The sequence below is a fragment of the Magallana gigas genome, chromosome 3 (assembly GCF_963853765.1).
Source record: "Magallana gigas chromosome 3, xbMagGiga1.1, whole genome shotgun sequence".
NCBI classification, from domain to species: domain Eukaryota; kingdom Metazoa; phylum Mollusca; class Bivalvia; order Ostreida; family Ostreidae; genus Magallana; species Magallana gigas.
In genome coordinates, this window is record NC_088855.1 from 52,728,391 (window position 1) to 52,749,164 (window position 20,774).

The 20,774-nt window shown below is 33.9% G+C and overlaps 1 protein-coding gene across 1 annotated transcript; it reads left to right on the forward strand.

Annotated features, from left to right (window-relative positions):
• Nucleotides 1–418: 418 nt before the first annotated feature.
• LOC105341073 (thyrotropin-releasing hormone receptor) lies at nucleotides 419–20,161 on the forward strand. Its single transcript, XM_011447371.4, has 3 exons — nucleotides 419–1,394; nucleotides 18,837–19,059; nucleotides 19,490–20,161. The coding sequence occupies exons 1-3, from the start codon at nucleotides 606–608 to the stop codon at nucleotides 19,681–19,683; spliced, it is 1,206 nt and encodes a 401-aa protein (XP_011445673.3). The 5' UTR covers nucleotides 419–605; the 3' UTR covers nucleotides 19,684–20,161.
• Nucleotides 20,162–20,774: the final 613 nt, after the last annotated feature.

Below are 20,774 nucleotides of genomic sequence, written 5' to 3' on the forward strand. Positions count from 1 at the left end.
AGGATTTGGTTTAGCAAAATTATTACACAGTCTTTTATACAAACTGTTTTACAAACTAAAATAAAATATCTTATACTATAGCCTTAAATAAACAATTAGACATTTCTCTTACTAACATATTATTTTGATGGTGTCGATACATTAAGAAAACAACAACAATATCACAAATATTGACACCCACACCGTAAATTAAAATTTACCATTTAAGAAATTGTATCATTAGAACGTAAATGCTGCAAATATTCCAAGATCCATCTAAAATAGAAAAAAAGTGTACGGGGATTAAATGTCTACGTCTCATTTGGACGTAAAGATAGACTTGCAATTCAATTACAGAGTGAAGAGAAAATGGTCGTGTTTTAAGGCTTTAAGTGTAGGTTGATACAATTGTGTATATAACGAGAGATCAGCGCGCTTCTTTGATACATTATCGTCAACAGCGGTCGATCGCAGGCAGAGCGCATCAGGCATTAACGCGTTCTTGTCTATCAAACTGTCGCTTCCGAATTTCTGTCGCGTTATTTGCCAAGTTACTTACTATTTTCTCTCTGGAAAATTGAAAGTTTCCAATAAAAAAAAAAGTAGAAGTAAAGGGAATCCTCACCATGTCGATGGACTTGTGTTTGACCATTAACGAGAGCTCGGAAATGTCCACGTTCCAGGAAAATTCCTCGGATGTAAGCTTGTTCCCTCCGTCAGACTACCCTTTCCAGTACCAAGTAATTTCTGTGATAATCGGAATTGTGATATTTCTGGTGGGAATGCTGGGTAATATCTTGGTTATCGTGGTGGTCTGTAGGACGAAATGTATGCATACGCCGACTAACTGTTACCTCTTGAGTCTGTCCGTAGCCGATTGTCTCGTTCTGTTATCGGCGACCCTTCCCTCCATTCCGGAACCATTTTTCCACACCGGGGAATGGCCATGGGGACGAGTTACTTGCTCAGTCCTGATATTTTTACAGTATCTCGGTGTTCAGGCATCGTCTTTATCGATAACCATGTTTACGATTGAGCGATATATCGCGATATGTCATCCGATGAGAGCTCAAAGGATGTGTACCGTACAGAGAGCCAAACGGATTATCATCGCTATTTGGATTTTTACGACCCTGTACTGCGCCCCGTGGCTGGGACTGACCGCTGTTGTGGAACAAGAAAAGACGGGGATCCCCCAATGTGTCCACCGTCTGGAGAGGGAGAAGTACCTGGCCTACTACCTGACTGACCTCATCGCTTTCTACGTCGTTCCGTTACTGGTGTCCGGGATCCTGTATGCACTGATTGCTAGAATTTTGTTTATCAATACAATGCCCCGATCCAAGTCCGAAGAACAACACTGCACGAAAGATAAATGCCGAGTCAAAACGTCCACCTCCAACTCCAGAAAACAGGTAACACATGTTTTGGATTGTTATTACATGTAGGAATATCCGCTGAAAAGAAATCGCAATATTTTTGTCTTCAAAATTTCTCAATCGCTAGGATGTTCATTTTTATGACAAATTAAATATTCAGTTGCCACCAAAAAGGAGAGAAACCTAATACAATTTTCTTTTCTTTTTTTTTTTTTTTTTTTTTTTTTTTTTACAAAAAAAGCATTATGATAAGCTGCTTTTTTTGTATATAAAAGACGAGGTCATATGGAATAGGAAACAATTTTAATAAATTAACAAACCAATAATTATAAAGACGACGTAATGGCAAATATTTTCAAAGAACCAATTACCCCTTAAAAATATATGTGTAATTACTTTGCGTATTTCGGTACCACTAAGCGGTTAATTAGTCGGAACGTGTTGCGATCAACCAATTGGCAATTTTGGAATTGAATGCCATCCCTTGAATTTTTGTTTAAAAAATATTGCCTCTTTAAAATTCACGATCTCTCAATTTTTCATTAGTGTTTTTAATTAAAGAATACTCCCTTTATTTAATTTTGCATTTTTTTTGCCAATTCTCAATCCTGCTTTAATGTTGTTTAGTACTATACTGTTGTCATCATTTTACGGTAACCCCACCCCCATTTCGTGGTTTTTGTTTATATAGACACAACCGAGGTTTCTTGGGGTTTTTATGAATTCAACGTTTAATTGGGTTTTTTCTTGAAATGGAAATTGTTGCATACGATTTTTTTCTTGTTTGTTTTTGTTGCATACGATTTTTTTTCTTGTCTTTTTACGACTATAAAATAATTAATATGCATCTTTATTGACAATAAAGATAGGTATACAAAAGTTGTACTTTATTTATCTATACATGCCTCATTCATTTGCGTATCACATTTGTTCTAGTAGCTTTATCTTAACATGATTATTGGTGCACTAGAAGTATTGAAATGAAAATAAAAACATATGTTTAACAGTTACTGCTCTGGGATACATCCGACACGTGGAAGAAATTGTTCATTTTTTGTTTTTTTGATAAATAGTATGAGTTTGATTTTCTAAATTACTGTCGGACCATTTTCCATTCGTTTGAGTTCAACAAAATTTGTTGTGTTACGGAGGTACCATATTACTGACACTATCGAGTGGATGAAATTTTGAAAAAAGGGTCATGCAGTATCCATCTATACATGATATAAACAGACAGAAAATCGCAAGAAACAAAATATCGAGTATGCTCATTTTCCAATGCTTATGTGCATTACTTAAAAAAAACTTTAATATTTTCCTTACGTTTAATACTTGCTTAAATTTAGAGTGAAAAACGGAATTAATGATCACCACTTTGATTTATTATCATTCAAATAATCAAACTTTACTAAACCAGGTTCATTAGCATGATAATAGGTTTTACCCTTTCACGTTTTCGGAGTTCTATTTTATGAGAGATGATCAATAAAATTCATTTATTTTAAAAGCGCTTTTAAAATGAAGTTCTGCGCGCAAGATAGGAAAGCCTCGTGTGTTTTACCGGAAGCTGTAGGCCCCGGAATTAAGTTTTTATACCATTATCCCAGTATTGCATGGCTTAAGAAAAGCTCATCAGTGTTGGCAGAGAAAATAGACCCCAACACAATCTAAGAATTACGTGAGAACCAGATAGATCCTAGATGGTGGCCAATTGGTGGGCACTCACTATTCCCTATCTGACAACGGTAAAGGCTGTCCACAAAAAAAGTATTTAATATGAACAAAATATGAGTTCGTCGAACTACTGCAGCTTCATTGTCAACCAGAAGAGACATTTTGTTGGATCTGCTTTAATTTAATTAACATATTGATCTCCTTTATTGGACTTGCATCAAGGACAATTTTGATTCTACTGGTATGCAATAACCATTGGTGAATTTGCGTGACAATTAACTCCCTGTGAACTTGATCAAGAACCCAATAAAGAGGGTGGGTGGTCCGAATTTTTATAATCTGACATTTTTTTTTCATCAGAAACTCCATTGAACATTAGACTTCATTGAACATTGTATGTAAAGTCATGTCCCATTACATTGAAAAGTTTAAATCAGGTATAATTCGAGATCGTTTAACCGTAATACTAGTACTATCAAGGGCTATCCATTGGCAAAGCATATGCATGTAGAGACATTATAGCATCCATGGCTATAAAGAACCAACGTTTTATATTTTATTCATAGCTTCATGTGTTGACTGACTGAACCATTTTAATTAAAACAAACTGTTTTAAGATTTAGTTGGTTCCGTCGTGTTTTTTTTTCCTTTTGTGGTTTTGAATGTTATCGTTTCTGATTTCTGGTAATTTACTTCTTGCATGATAGGGCATGATGTTCAATGATTTTCGTTTGTGATATATTTAATTTTTTTTTCTCATTTGTGATGGTATCTTGTTTGAATGTTCCTCATTCCCAAAATCAAGTTATTTTTTATTTGTAGTATAGCATCTTGCCAGTGTTTCGCGCTTCTAAATCTAGTTATTTTCACTTTGTTTTGTTAAATGATTCTTATGGAATCAATTCGTTTTCTCTTAATGTGGAACCATCTTTCAATATTTTGATATCCTTTTCACTGTTGCCTCTTGTGTAAGGTAACATGAAACTGAGTATTTCCTATTTGTCTGATTTCGTATCTTGTTTTACGGCTTTCATTTTGTTTATTAGGTTATTTTTCCCTTTTTCTATGCGGTATTGTGTTGAAAGTTTCTCATATCTGATATCTGCATATCTCGTATTGTAGTATTTTGTTAAAGAGTTATTTCTCTCTTTGCCTGTGTGGTTGTTTCTTTTTTCAAGACATCTAGATTTTTTGGCAAATTGGCAGTGTAGTATTTTGTAAAAGGGTTCCATTTCCTATATTTGTTTGGTTGGGTACTATTTCTCCTTTCTGTCTGATATCTAATGATGATATCAACTTATGACCTCTGTTTAGATTCTTGTTTAATGTCCATGTTAATATGCTCAATGTTGTATCATATTAGATGTCTTTTTTCCCTCGATGTGATTATGTGTTTATTGTTTATCGAATTCGATATTCATAGATTTTTGTTAGTTGCAGTATAATCGTTAATGTTTCTAATTTCTGGGTGGTATTTTAAAGTTTGTTGATAGGTTAATACGTAAATATTTCCTTTTTTGATAAGTGTGATATCTTGTTGATATATTGTCTCTCGTCTCTGTCAGACTGATATCTAACAGGGTTCTCGTTGTTTGTTGCGTTGTCGTATTTAATGTTTCTCGGTTCTGATATAAAGGTTTTGTTGCAGTTTAATATTTTTTTAAGTTTCTCTGTGCGGGAGTATATCTATTTTCTCTTTGTTTGACATTGTATCTTGTAAAGTATTTCTCTTTTTTGCTATCGCATTTTATTGTTTCATCTGTGGTTCCTTTTTTTTGTATTAGATGAAATGTTGTGTAATGTGTTGCTTTTCTGATATCTAAATATGTTTGATTTTTCTGGTATGGTACACGTATTTTAATAGATATATCTTGGTTCTGGTTTCTAGTTTTCTTTCCGCTTGTCTGGCGAGGTAGTGTGGTAATGGTTATTGCTTCTTTGATATCAAGCTATTTTGTCTGCGCCTAGTATGGCATCTTGTTACATCAGAAGTTTTCGCTTGGAATCTGTTTTTTGTATTGTATAAACTTTTGATTGTTGTGCTTTATAATTTCGTATTATAATAATATGTATATGTATAATCATGTAAAAATATTTCACTTTATGGATACATTGTCGATACATTTCTATTTTTGCCTAACGGCGTATTTTATTCCTGCTATTCTCTTTATCTGCGTTTTAGGGTTGTAACGATATTAATTTTACTTAATCACTTCACTATTGAGTGCAAATGAAAATGCTGTGATCTCCATTATAAGGTTTGTTTATTAAGTTTAACCATTTAGTCCTGTGAACTTTCTGTGGAATCAGCTAACAATCAATACATAAAGCCTTTTATCTGGAATGCTTACAAAATAACGTATGTTTTTGCCGATGAAACTATTATCGGCTGTTTTACCTTATTAGGCAATTGATAAATTAATCACTGTATTCGACACATCACTCCAATAGTGCATCCGTTATCTATTACGGCAATTGTGTTCTTTAACTAATTTACTAATTAAGGTGTCGCCAGATCGCACCATAACTGATTCTTTTCATCAATTTGATTACAGAGGTAGGTTGAAAATCAATACATGTAGTGTCATACATTCTTAAATGGTGACTGAAAGCAAAAGATTCGCCTATGGATCCCCTATGTCTAATCAGATAAAATACAAATCGAAGTCCTTCTAAATGGCATACGGTACTCGTAGAAACGGAAACTATTTGATGAAAAAAACACGTAGTTAAGAATTTGGTTGGTAAGCTTCATCTTTTATTTTCAACCACTTGCCAAAATCAAATATATTTAATTGTGACCAGTATCGGCTAATCACACGTGTCCATATGAGGAATCCGATAAATTTTACTATTTGCGCACACATTGCGCGTCGCACCACAGTGTAATTTGTTTACTATGCAGTGAAAGCTTCCTGTAAATCTGTATGAATTTTATGTAAATTACTAAAAAAAAACCAACAGCATTTTAATGCATTTGCTTTGAAATTGAAGCATTTATACACTTACATGGTTATTCATTTAACTCTTTACTTTACATGCGGAAGAATTTTAATCGGAAGTAGAAACACTTCACATACTAAGAGAAAAGTTTATTCATTCCTTTCTATTGCAGAAATTAACAAAACGGTGCGATAAATCCTATTTATAAAGTTAATGCTTTGTATTACCTGAACATGAAACTGACCAATGATATCACATGCCGATCATTCCTTTCAAAAAGGAAAACTTGTTTAATGTCATTCTGCCGCGAATCAAATTTCTAGTTACTGGAATGACCTTGCTTAAAACAATAAGTTGGAACTAACAGACCAAGAACTGTCTCCTCTTATATTTTTTTAAAGACATGTATAATATTGCATATCTTTTTTAAGGTTGAATAACACATCATCACAAAATGGCTGACCTCTGATCGAAACGACTTTTCGTTTATTAAAAGGATTTTATCGACAGTAATATGTAACTTACTGCATAGATGAGTAGATAACGTGTCGGACTTGCGATCTATACATCCCGAGTTCGAATCCGTCAGGGGCTTTTGTTTTACTTACAGAATTGAATTTTTTAGATATTCATTTTTTATCCCCAAACTGCAATTTTTTCGATTATTTGACATACTTACAGTTTATTTATTATTTTATCTTTTATAATCAAATAATTTACCGTTAATTTGAGTGACTTTTTCCAGGTGTGTTATTCCACCTTAAATACGTTCTTCCATTACCATGACCTCATTAATTTTGTTGATGACACAAAAGCAGTTCAGACGAAACTGTAAAATAAAAGATACTATTGAAGATACACATATTATACGAAAGTGAAAATCTGAGTATAAAGGAAAGTTATACCTGAATTACAATGATTGAAAACTGACAAATATAACGTTAACTAAATTCGTGAAGTTGAACAGAAAAAAGAAAGAAAACGAACAGAAAAAAGGAAGAAAACGGACAGAAAAGGTAGGAAACCGACAAAAAACGGACAGAAAAAAGAAAGAAAAAAAGTTAACAAAAGTCGTGAAATCGAACAGAAAAGAAAAGAAAACGGACAGAAAAAAAAGAAAGGAAACGGACAGAAACGAACAAACACTCGACTAAACGCCACACTTTTGCGTCACGAATAACGTTTACAAAGTTGAGCTCAGTGGGCTTTTGTTAATTCACCTAAGAAGATAAAGGGGTATATATATATTATTGATTTATTTGAAGACGATGAGTTTTTAGACCATTCCACTTGTTATTGATCGATGTCGGCATTTACTTTCTAGTTTTAAAATTGAATTATTAAACCTGCATCTTAATGGAACCAATAACCCGTCCTTTTCATGGTTTTCTGGGCAATTTCTTTCCATTAAGGCAAGAATTCAAATAAAACATTGCTAAGACAGAGGAGTTAAATTGGCTTTTATTTCATCTTTTCAACGACATCTTTGAAAATGACAAATTCCCTCGCGTGTTTTAAAACTGGTTTTTCTTTATCACAGGATTACATTAATGGTGATGTCAGGTTTGAACATTTCAGTCTCATTCAGCTCCATCTTATTCCCTGGAATATTAAGCCATGTTGCAGTTCATCACAAGACCAAGTGATGCCTAAAATGAGTTTAGTTTTTCTTAACAAACGCAACTGCAAAGTTATCCAAGTGAAAATAACAGTCATTAGAAAAATAGAAATATTGAATTTGATAAGTACGTTCTGTAGTCTAAGATATAATGATGTGCTGGGGGTCAACCATGGCATTATTTTATGTTGTGGAAACATATTGTCTAACGGAGAAATCGGTTCGTTTTCGGCGCTTGTTGTTGTCAATATATGATAGTAATATTTTATTAATTTGACTCTCTTTTCACACTTATTCTAACATACCATTTTACCAAGATTCTAGCTTATTTTGTGGTCTTTCATTCCATGGCATCATTTTATTTTAATTGATGGACTCATTAATGATTCACACTTATTCTATCGTATGTCTTCCTTTACAACTCCTTACTTTTATCAACTTTCTTCTTTGACTTTTTAGGATTCTACCTTTTTCAATGGGATTTCATTTTAATAGTATTCTATCGTAAGTCTGTCTGTGACTAACATTCTAGCTTATTTTACAAGACGTATTATCCCTGGTATTGGTTTAATTTGACTTCATAGTAAAAAAAAACATAGATTTTACCCCATTCAATGGTAGTATGGAAGGGCTTTATCTATATGCTTTAATTTTATGAGTATATATTTAGATGACAAAATCAAACTTTCTTCCGCTTTCCTTGACTTTTTTGAAAGAAACAATTGAATGCACCTTAGAGCCCGTTCACTGTAAGGCTTTGACTGAAAAAAAAATTGTCAATATCATTCTTTTGGAAAAATAAATGATTTACGTTTTAGAAGAAAATGGGTTTTTATCCTTTTTTTCCCTTCCTTAACGATCCATTTTGTGTGCTTTGCAATTGAATTATCTTTGTTTGGATTAATTAATTTCCTGTAAGTATCATTAGAAGAATATCCTGCTGTATCTCCATTCATATGGTTTCTATTCTAGAACCAGTATTGATATAAATCTTGCTTTCCATTACATTGCTTTCAGCATCTTACGTCCACAATCAAGTGTAATGTGATTCAGGGGAAGCTTAGTGTAAACTCTGTTAGATTCCGGAGATGTCTGGGGATAAAAAGAAGTCTGTCCGTCCGATCTGGCCCTTGATAAGGAATAATGAGTCCGACTTACCCAGTCTTTACTGTCATTAGTTGTATTCTCTCAGAAACACCGATCATCAAAAGGCAAAAAATGATTGGAAAACGAAATGCTGTCACGAAAGATCTTCGTTAAGGCATCAGGGGTCGAGTGTTTTAACTCTGTGCTGCGTTTTACACAAATAAAACTTACGACGATGTCGTAAATGTTTTAATTCTAATGAATGAACAAATTTTATACAAAATCAGTTATTTACAACTATTCAATTTCTTTATCTACATTAACACCCATAAATTGAAATATTGATTAGTTGATAGAAATATGGTCAATAAACATTCATCCATTTGGTCGTAAGTTCTTATGTAACTTCTTTAACTCTATCATCATTACAGTTTCCCCTTTAAAAGACGCCAATCTGTGCTTTCTTAAAGGAAAAACGCCATTAACATGTATTCTAGCACGGACATCCTATCTGATCGTGTTCCAAAGTAACGCACATCCACAAAATGGCAAATAACCCATAAATATCAGAAATTAGATCTTGATTATCAAATTATTACTCTCCACGGGATTTCTTCGGAGCTGCAGATATAACGGTTCCCTGTAAGCCGTGTCATTGCTCCTCTAGATCGGGCGCCGTAAGCATCTTCTTGAAATATTGATATGCTTGTTGACATACACAATTCAGCAGAGAATACACATTGTCGTTTTAATGGAGGGATTAGTCCTCAAAATCTTATCAGAAGTTGGGAATTAAAGGCTATAATATGAACAAATTATTGAAATTCGGGTACCATTCTTCGCGGTCTGTCACACTAAACAGACTGGCTCTAAAGTAAGTAATTCCCCTGGGAGCTTGTATTGTTTACTTTAAAAAGGTTCAAATAAGTATTCTACGCATTCCTGTCACAAAAATGAACTTTCATACAACTTTTAAAATTTCTATTATAGTGAAATGTACCGTGCTTGAAGAAAAGCATTTTAAGTAAAGGGAAGGGAAGGGGGTTACCAGACATTCATAACTTTTTCTAACTAATAAGTTTTTACAGCGATTTCAGATTTTTTTTCACATCAAAATAAAATCATCGGAAAATAATGTCTTCAAGCTGAATCTACCCTTCGCGAAGAAGAAACCGAAAGAATGAGCTGGAACAAAATGAGACTTCTCGGAGAGAAAACACTTGGGGGGGGGGGGGGGGGGGGCGAGGGTCTTTGTCGGGAGTGGTGGTGGGAATCGCTCTGCAATAAGGCTTCCAATAACCAGGTCTTCAGGAAGCAGTGTCACTGCACAACACCTGTCCTTCAGGTTAGACCAATTAAAGGGTTCAATGGTTGTGGTCGTTTTCATACCGTAACAATCTCCGTTAGAAGGAGAGCTTTGTATATAGACATAGGAAAATACTCTTATTATATTTATGGCACAAATGTTCCTGTACTAAATATTAGCTTTTGGTTAAGATAAGATAAATCATAATAAAATTTAATCTGCCAATTTGATTGGTATTTAGCTGACCATACATCCGCCGTGTCCAGCTGTATCCCTGCATGGTGAGAGTGAGAGGTCCATTCATGTCCTGCTCTAGGTGTCAGATAGTTGTGTAACTTGCTTCATTTCTGTTCAAGCACGAAGAAGTATTAGTTTGAAAGAAAAATTGTCAATTTGTAACCACTTGACAAATTGAATAAAAAAATTAGTAGGCTCTGGTTAAATATAAATCAAGTGAACGACATTTGTCTCGCAGGACATCTGGTATAAAGAACTAACGTGTTGTGCCGGTGGGCATCAATCACCGGTGATAGAAAACAATGGGCACCGCTATATTGTGCGAAAGAGAGCATCTAGTACATCGTATGACAACATTAAATAGTGCCCGTTTAGGGGGGTAAGAGTTGAAATTGACACCCCGAGAAAACTATTGTCAACCGACGCGAAGCGGAGGTTGACAATGGTTTTCTCGGGGTGTCAATTTCAACTCTTACACTCATAAACGGGCACTATTTATTTTATTATACTGAATGTCTTAATTTTAAAGAAAACTTTACTACTTTTATATATGAATGACGTGAATTCTTTGGTGAACCGTACGCGCATAGTTTAATTGTATGTAACAATTCGTCGTGTTACCCGTTGCTAAAAGTGTTGCTAACGCTGAGGGTAATAGAACGGATTATCAAATGTGTCTAAACCAATCAGATTTCAGTATTTAACATGAAAGTATAATATAACAAAATATAAAGTAATAACGTTTGGATTATCTGTTTTGTTTAAGTAATGTCAATGTAGGTATTGGATAAGACCTTAGGGTTAAAATTTGTCAATAATTAAAACTTTAATTCCTATGCAAAAAGCTATGCAAGTATCACAAGTTCCTCTTCATTGCAATGTTTTACCGAAATAGTCCTTTAACGGCTTTTGTATAAGTTTAAGATTGTATCTATATATATGACCGCGAAAATAATTCACCTCAAATCTGTGAATCACTAGGAAACTTGAAGTATACTCTTCATGAATAAAAGTAGGTTTACAATACATGTTATAGTATAAAATTAATGGTCTAATATTAAAGAGGTTCGCTCCTTAGGTTTTGGATAGCCATTTTGGGTCACCTCTAGTCTGAAAATTCTGCATCACATATTAGTTCTAGTAGTATATTTATATTTTACAATGCCAAATAAACTTTATTTAATATAATTGTTTTAAAAAAAAAATACTATATTTTGTGGCGGAAGGTTTTCAAGAAGGAAATGAACAATTTTCATAACTCAGTAGTTTAAGAGTACTGTTACTTTAGCTTCCTTATTTTACAGCGCAGACCAAACTTCTAGATAGTTTGTGTATTATATAAATAGTGCCTGTTTGGGAGGGTAACAGTTGAAATTGACACCCCGAGAAAACCATTGTCAACCGACGCGAAGCGGAGGTTGACAATGGTTTTCGAGGGGTGTCAATTTCAACTGTTATCCTCCCAAACAGGCACTATTTATTTTGTTATACTGAATGTCTTTTTTAAAATTTTTAAGAAAATTTTACTGCTTTTATATAGGAAAAACGTGAATTCTACAGCGAACCGTACGCGCATAATTTTCGCGCATGTAACATTTTTTAATGTTACCCGTTGCCAAGTGCGTTGCTAACGCTGAGGGTAATAGTAAATATTATTAACTGCGTCTTAACCAATCAGATTTCAGTATTTAACATGAAAGTATAACAATACAATATATTCATGATGTTCTTAAAACATATTTAGACCATATTTTGATATTTTCTTCGATGTATTTTGGCACATTTAGTTTATATTTCATAAAAGTTATGAAAAAATAGCTCCAACTTTGGCCTAAAATTAGCTTATTTCATGCTATATCTCAAATTATTTAGATGTTACCCCTACTTGTTTTACTTTTAAATGAGACATTAAATGTATGTCTATTTGTATGCAATGTAGTTTTCTGAAAGATGACATGACTACATTTTTTTTCAATTTTCATGTCAAATTTTAGCAAAAATGTCAGGAAAATTATCATTTCTGTTTGGGGACCCATATTTCCAAAAAAATGGCGTGTGACATGGGTCATCAATAAAATAAATGATCATTATAGGCCCCCATCTTTATATCCAAGTGGTTTTCGGATAAATGGCATTACTAATATTTCAGGTGCCAACCTCCTTAAATCGGTTTGATTTTCCAATCTCTGTTTCGGAAAATATGACAACTTTGTCGACAGAAACTCATTTGATTTGTACAAAAGTTTTAAGAGACAGCAATGCAAATTAGTGAGTTTTTGACTCGCATTATTTCATTACGAAGGCAACTTTAGCTATACATTACAACAAGTTTGTATTTCTATTTTGAAAGGATTCTGTACATTATATCCTGTTTGTAACTTGATTTACATTCGAATTTTGGTAAAGCATTAAAATGCCCAGGTTAACAATTCTAGCCATACAAAATTGGATAACAAAATTGAAATTCTTGAGCTCAAATCGTGTAAATGTCGATTTGACGACATCGTAAGAGCCATGAAGTATTATTGTTCTCTCAGCTTGTAGTGACAGGCGTGTTTATCTAAATTGTTTTATGCTGTTAAGATTATAAATACCTCTTAAATCTGACCGTCATCGTTATTTTAAGAAAACGCTAGCAATGCAAATCAAATATGACTGGGTGAAAGTACTTTCAGTACTTTGATTATAAGTTGTAAGCTATTAAATATCTACGCTTTGACCCCTGTGAATGTTATTGTCATCTAAATTCAGACCACGTTGTTTTATCTGACCCTTACAGTTTCGCAGTAAAAATCGTGCTTCGTGGTTATAGTCTATTTCCTGGAATATGGGTACTTGTAGTCAAATATAAAATCTAGACGTTTTTTTTTATTTAAAACTATCTTCATTGACTGGTGAATAAAATGAGTTCTAGAAATAAATGTGACAGTAGAAAGTATAGGGGTGTTTTTGCTATTGAAACGTTTTAAAACATGCGAAGTAGCGCCGCTCCCTTCTACAGTGACCAACACATTTTGTTTATTCATTCATTTTCGGGTTGTTTTTTTGTGGATAATTAGCATATATTTAAACAAAATTCCAATTTAATTTTCGGAAACGTCTTTATATAACCTTGTTATATATATATATATATATATATATATATATATATATATATATATATATATATATATATATATATATATATATATATATATATATATATATATATATATATTATATATGCACAAACGATAATATCTTCGCAGAAACTAACTAAACACAGAACACACATTGTTTTTTTGTGCAAAAAAAAAACCACCAACACAAAATTAGTTTTTTTACATTTAATCAAAACCGTTACTTGATAAAAAAAAATTAAAGAAATTTCAAAATGGTCTGTGATTTTAAAGTTAGAATTTGTTAAACAGTTCTTCGGCGAACATAATGATACATATTACAATTGATGTTTAGTCTCAATAACCGTTAGATTATGAAATAAGACTTATATTATCATTGATTTTCAAGTTTAAACATATATCAAAATAAGATACTATATGAAAAACGATCAGTACTTACGTATTTTGAGAATATTATCCGAACACTTATACTTCTTTCGAAATTTCACAGGAACTGAACAAATCTCGGGGAAGTCTCGTGAACTTTCATTCGAGCACCTCTGGATTTATATAACAAACTTAGTAACGATAAAAAAAATTTCGATCACATTCACAGAGGTGACTTTGAAGTGAGTAATCTCCTATATATGCAGACTTTAATGATATAGAATGATATGCTACTCAATGTTTTGTTATGTGGAATTTGATAAAACCTCGTCGATTTAAATTTCATTTTTATTACAAAATATTTCAAATTTCAAAAGGTGCAAACTGCCAAGAACAATAAGGACGTAAAGGAAAAATAAGAATTAAGCCAATCTATCTTTTTTGTGCCTGAGCGCTCTCTCTCTCTCTCTCTCTCTCTCTCTCTCTCTCTCTCTCTCTCTCTCTCTCTCTCTTGTTTCCGGTCTAACCTTTTCCAACATTGTTGATGTGACATATGTACATCCATGATTGATAGCTTCATTGAAGAAAGCCATCCATGGAAGAAAAAAGATGAGATAAATTTCAATCAATCAGTAAATGCAGCGGCGTAGAATGCAAAAGACAATATTTTACTTCAAGTAATGTGGGAACGTTGTCCACGATAATTGGAAGCGTCTCGTTCCCTCTGTGATGCGCTATTATCGTGTGATCGGATAGTGTTGGGTGATGCACTATTATCGTGTGATCGGATAGTGTTGGATACTATGTATCTTATCTTCATTTAATTGCACATAATTTAACAAGCCAAAATGGTAAATCTTTCAGAACTGTATATAACTACTAGTATTTGGCAGTTGTATGAAATGAAGCTTTGATGTCTTTGTTTTATAATTATTCATATTGATCTTTATTTGTATGAAATACTTGTGTATCGTCGCTTTAAAGCTTTAAAAGCTCAGTCAAGGATATGAAAAATAGGTGGCACAGCTATATTTATGGCACGCCAAATTCAGAAAAATGAGCTAATCATAGTTTTACAGTCGATAAACTAGTTTTAACGGTTGTAAACTATACTAGTAGTTTACGGACAGAAAATTATAGATTTTATATATTTTAAATTTGTGAACCATATAGTTAACGCGATTATCTATGTGTCAGAAGTGTAAAACGATAATTAACACTGAAAACAACCATTTGCGATTGCATATTCGTTAACTATAGTCTGCAATTCGTAAACTATAGTTACCAGGCGATAAACCTAATATATCAAATGTGAAACTATGTTTAGCTCATTTGTATGATGGCGTGCAATAAAAGTCTCCTATACATGTACAATAATTTGACTATCATTATCAGATTATACTTTGCGCTAATTTTAGATATTAAGCCAAAAGACACATTTCCAAAGAAAAACAATTTTTTTCTTTTTTCTGTGAAACTATTTAATTGTGTCGTTCGCTCTTGAGAAATGAAGCTGATAACTTTCAGTGTTGCGTCAGTCGTGCCTTAATGGCATTCATATCAAACAAAGTCCTTTGATATCAATATTCAGTGAATCACATTTTATTATGACTTCGTGTCTAGACTAGAACTTGTCACTGATTTGTCCTAATCTGATGATGGCTGGTCACAAACTGAAAACTCTCTGAATGTATTAACCACTAGACCGCCATTTTTACATCAACACACTGATATCAACCTGAGCTCTGAACTGTAGCTGTTCATGACTACTGATACGGCGTTGATATGACTCGTCAAATAAATAAAAGTCCTAATCAATCAATCAATCATTCATCATGATAACTTTCAAATAAACACAGACTGTTGCCAATTTAGCAACTTAAAATAACCAATAACAATAAATATTAAGTTTTCCCCGCCCTCACAACTTCGGGGGTCCAGAGTTCACTCGTGACCGTGGCCGTAAAAATGTGGACCTACGACATTTTCTTGCAAGTTCATAACATTAAAGAACTGAGAAAACTAATTTTCCTTTCCACTTAATTATTTATGACACATAAGCAATTGACCATTGGCAAATGCTTCATTAAGAATGTAGGTTCTAATAAGTTACAAATGTAAGACATGTCTGGATGTTATGATGCCGTCGTTTTTTTGCTCAAAGTCAATGCTGTAGTTTAACGAATCTTTCTGCAAATTGAATAACACCACAAGCTATCGCATGAATTTTCCTTTCGTTTTCAATTCAGCCGGTTCATCCATTTTGAATATTGTTGCTGTTGTTGTTTTGTATTCATACTCGCCGCTTCATTTACATTATTTACATTTTTGATCAATGACACTTCACATTTTATGATTTGAAAATGTTTTATTAAATGATAAGAAATGAAGATAATAATATTTCTATTGATCGACGTATCTAGGAAAAAATTGACCGGAAAACTATTTCATCAGCGCATTGATGAAGATTTCCGGTCAATTTTTTTTTTCGATACGTCGATCAATAGAAAAATTATTATCTTCATTTATTTTTCTGGATAACTTCGACATCAGCGCCCTGTTAACAATTTGAACCTTGAAGACGCACTATCGCAGCGTCTCTGGATTTGGCAAGTCTGAATGTCTCGATAGCACTGGATGTTAAAATGTGATACACAATTAAGTCGTTGCCCATCAATTCTAGTTTTGGTTAAGCAAATTGTCTTTTCTGCACTGTACTTTAGTTTATTTTCCAACAGATAAGTAAGTATCCTATTTACTTAGTAGATTTTTATTAAACCATTTTTATTAATTTGGTTTATCAGTTAACATAACTAATTGCAACGCCGGATTATGAGGGTTTACATAAAGTTGAATTACTGCATATGTTTTCACATGGGTCAAATTAATTGTTACCCATAATAATCCAACTTAGACGTTTTGCAAGCCTAGGGGCACATTTGATCGTCGAAATGAAGGAAGCAAGAGAAAGAATTGGAAGCAAATTTATCCACGGAGAAGCAGAAAATCTCCCCTTCACTAAATGAGGGATTAATTTCAATTTTATGAAGAAGCTGTATGACTGAGGCTTGTTGAAGCGGAGATTGATAATCACTCATTTTTTATGAACTCTCACACACAGATGCCAGACACAGTAACAATGTCTCGACTCGTACAAGTGTCTTCAGTTATCAATTCTCTTATTTGTTTACCCAGTTTGTAAGTCTGGTTCATATAAAACTTTTACTTCCTAAAACTCTGTTTAATATATATGTGGGCGTGTGTGATTGGTATCTCACGTATACTAATACGTATTTCAAAAGGTTAAAGATGTGATTGCTGTTGGTTATTTTTTTATTAAACAGATTTTCATTTTCTTTAGGAACAAATCAAAATGAAAACGGAAATTCATCATTAGAAACAAATAGATAAATACTGCGACATAATGAACGAAACTTTCTGTAATATCTTGTCAGACTACGTAAAGATATTGTCATGGCTTCCTGCAATAAAGGTACATTGGCATTCATAACTATCAATAAAATGAACGATGGTAATTTCCCGCGGAACCATAACAATTACCATACAGCAATAGGATTGTGGGAACCCTTCAGCAATTCTGGGAAGGGAGAATCTAAGGAACTCAAAACGTCAGAAGGATAGAGGCCGTCATAACTAATATAAATGTTAGAAGATTCCACGATTACGTTCAGAACATGGTTTCTATCACAAACCTCCGTTTGTGATTTTTCCGTGTTTTTAATGTTTCGTTCACTAATGAATACAAAAAAGAGTACACTCGTTGCTTGATCTTTTTATCATAAATTTGTGCTGAGCACTTCACATATGTCAAAAATAAGAATTTATTAAGCAAGATTTGTTAATGATATAGAAATTCCGTTATGAAAGCCTTCAATTAATGAGCCGTATGAAATATTCCCAACAATCACGCGCATTCTCTCTGAAATTAATTTAATCAGAGACAAAAACTACATAATGATATTAGCTAAAAGTATGAAAAATCCCTTACATCTGTTGACTTTCTGTTTTATATGTTAGACATGGGTCATAAGTAATCTTGATGCAATGCTGCAAGAGTAAAATTGATGCAAATTAGAGGCAAGACCTGTTATAATAGTACGGCATGTGCAATTACTCTGCAAACCCAAATCTCAACATCATCCATTTATAGTTCTGTGTTTTTTAAAAAATTGATTTGGTGTTGGCTCTTTATGGCTTTGGGCTTCACAGGATTTGATCACGTGACCAACCAAGTTCATATCCCGGTGAACCTTAATCATGCTGTTTATTTCTAAAATAATTTCTATTGTATCTGCAACAACACAAAAACACACATCTCTGTTCCTACACACTAGTGAGAGATTAATGTTACCCATGTACAGGGGTGAAAGGTTGTGTGTTAATGTAATACTAACCATTCCCTCCCCTAATAAATGTTGTTACAGAATAGTTGACAACTAACGAGCTAATCAACCAAGAAAGGTTTGCATATACATTACTAATGTTACATTTATAGTGATAGAAAATAGAAAGGAAGACTTTGATTCCGTACTGAACAACCCTGCTTACATAGTTCTAATTCTTTGTATCCACGCTTTGCACCAGAAACTTTTCTTGGAAACGATTAGACAGAGTAATTATTAAATTGGCTGATCCCTCAAAATGTTGGTAAGAACAAGACAAGAGAACTTAAGAGTGACATATCAACGTCTGAATGACTGGTGTCGTTCATTGATCACCCCCATTAACCTCGCGGCAGCTTCAATATTCGGTGCAGCCTGGTACAATGAGCCTCCCCAGGAGCTGGCTGACTCGATCTGTGTCTTTTGTTAGTACTTGTGGTGGAAAAGTGTAGACAGCAGAAATAATTCACGGGGGAGCTAATGACGGAAAAAATGCCCACTGGGCACCTCAGAGACAGTACAGAAACCAATCTAATTAGTTTTAATATACACTGTCCATCAAAAACAATAGAGATAGCCATCTTGTCAACCGCGTAAAATATAATATACTGCAGCTGAGGTCTTATTTGCTTGTTTATTTATATGATGCCAACTTCTTCATATTTTTTGGTATAAAAAGTGTATTTATAATGAAATTATTTGATAACAATTGACGTTTTGTTGTAGGTGGTCAGAATGCTTATAGTTATTTTTGGAGTGTTCGCCATTCTCTGGATGCCATACCGGGTCATGGTTGTCTACAACTCCTTCGCATCCACTAAATACCGCGATCCCTGGTTTCTCCTGTTCTGTCGCATCATGGTATACATTAACAGCGCCATCAACCCCATCCTGTACAACGCCATGTCCGTCAAATTCCGGAGAGCTTTCCAAAACATCCTGTGTTGTGGTGAGTCGCCGGTGATTAGGGTTTCTCCATTTTCTGAATGTGATGACAAAACGGGACACTGACAGGGTTTAAAGTTCTTTGTATAAATATAACTGTTGGATAAAGTTCCGAGTATTCATTAACATAAAAGAAATAAAAAAAAAATTAAAACTAAAGAAATGAAATATTTTAAATTTCCTTCCAAAGCCTTCTAAACTATAATCTCGAATTACTCGGTCACTGACAAAAGGTTACAAGAATATTCTAGAGGTAAGAACATCAACACGCCACGGCTCTGAAGGATAGTAAATCGAATGGTAATCAATCCTTTAAGAGGTCGCTGACATCTTTTTTGAAACTTTAATCAATAAAATGGAGCATTTTATCAAGTCTCCATGAGGTGTTACTACTGTTACTTAATTTGAATCTAATCCTGTAATTGTCTTTGCAGCGATTGGGAAGTATAAGCATGGATCTGATGCTTACTCTGAGTACACCACGGACCAGAGAGCCGCCATCAGGCTGAACAAGTGCGCGGGGATGGAAAGGTCCTATCTTCTAATGCCGCCCAACAATAAAAAGACGAATTCGTCCATGGAGAGCATAACCTTTACGGAGAGCGACGGCTGTAGGACCGCTATATGAGAGCTGCATGTCAACCATTCCATGCTAATACGAAAGACAGCTCCGGCCGTGCGGAATAAGGATGATTAATAAAAGTGAGATATGGCACGACCCCGGAAAAACCCTGCAAATACAGTCAATTTCAAGTTGATTTATTCTCAGTGATCAGCGGGGAGAAAATGGTTTTTTTTGTTTCTCGACCTCTTTGGGGATACGGGAGGAGACAATGTTTCAGAAGGAAGCGCTATTGTGAGATGTCGAACTGATGCGAGCTTTATGACACCAAACTTTGACTATGTGGTTAATACAAAATCCACATTCAATAACTGTTATAAAACATGAATGTAAGTTAATTTCGTTTATGTTTTTTGTGAAATATGTGTTTTCTATTAATTTCAGTTTCTGTGTTTTGAATTTAAACAATGACAGTAACGACTAAGCTTTTTTTCTTTTCTTTCTCTGATAAATCTTTTGCTGATAAACAAAATACACAATGACATGTTTAGTGTTCTTACCAAGGAATTAATCTCCCTGCATGGAATCAGATCATGTACTAATATAGCTTAATGGATGGAAAGTCGTGGTTTTATTGTCAAGACAAATTGAGAAATCGATAGATTTATAAGACCGACACCTTCTAAAACAGAATTATAGATTGGACACCTTAAACGCCAGATGAACTCATTTCAAGTGGGAAAATGTCCCTTTGATGTTTATTGTTCCCTGCATACGGAGATTCCACAGATCCAAGAAAGTGTATGAAGTTATAGTATTACGTCAATAGCTACGTTCAACCATTGAACCTCCTACTTTTGAAACCAGAGATTACGTACATGTAGCTTTATTTTTTACGGAACGCCCATGAGGTTATCAGATATTTCTCTCTAGAGGTGTCGATAAAAATTGAAGAGCTGCACGCCTTGTCACTGCATTGAACGTGCGCATCTTACCCTGTCCATTCTGGTATTGCTTTATCTGAAATCTGAAATCAGGTTTCATTGTTTAAAGCAGAATGTGTTTATTGATTATGACATGTTTCAATCGATCCCCAAGTGATTTTTTATAACAAGAGGACCATGGGCCACATTGTTGACCTGAACAACAATGTTATA

Coding starts and splice junctions, on each gene's coding strand:
- LOC105341073 (XM_011447371.4), top strand. CDS start 606: ATGTCGATGGACTTGTGTTTGACCATTAACGAGAGCTCGGAAATGTCC. Junction 1,395..18,836: donor CCTCCAACTCCAGAAAACAG/GTAACACATGTT, acceptor GTTTTGTTGTAG/GTGGTCAGAATGCTTATAGT. Junction 19,060..19,489: donor CCAAAACATCCTGTGTTGTG/GTGAGTCGCCGG, acceptor TTGTCTTTGCAG/CGATTGGGAAGTATAAGCAT.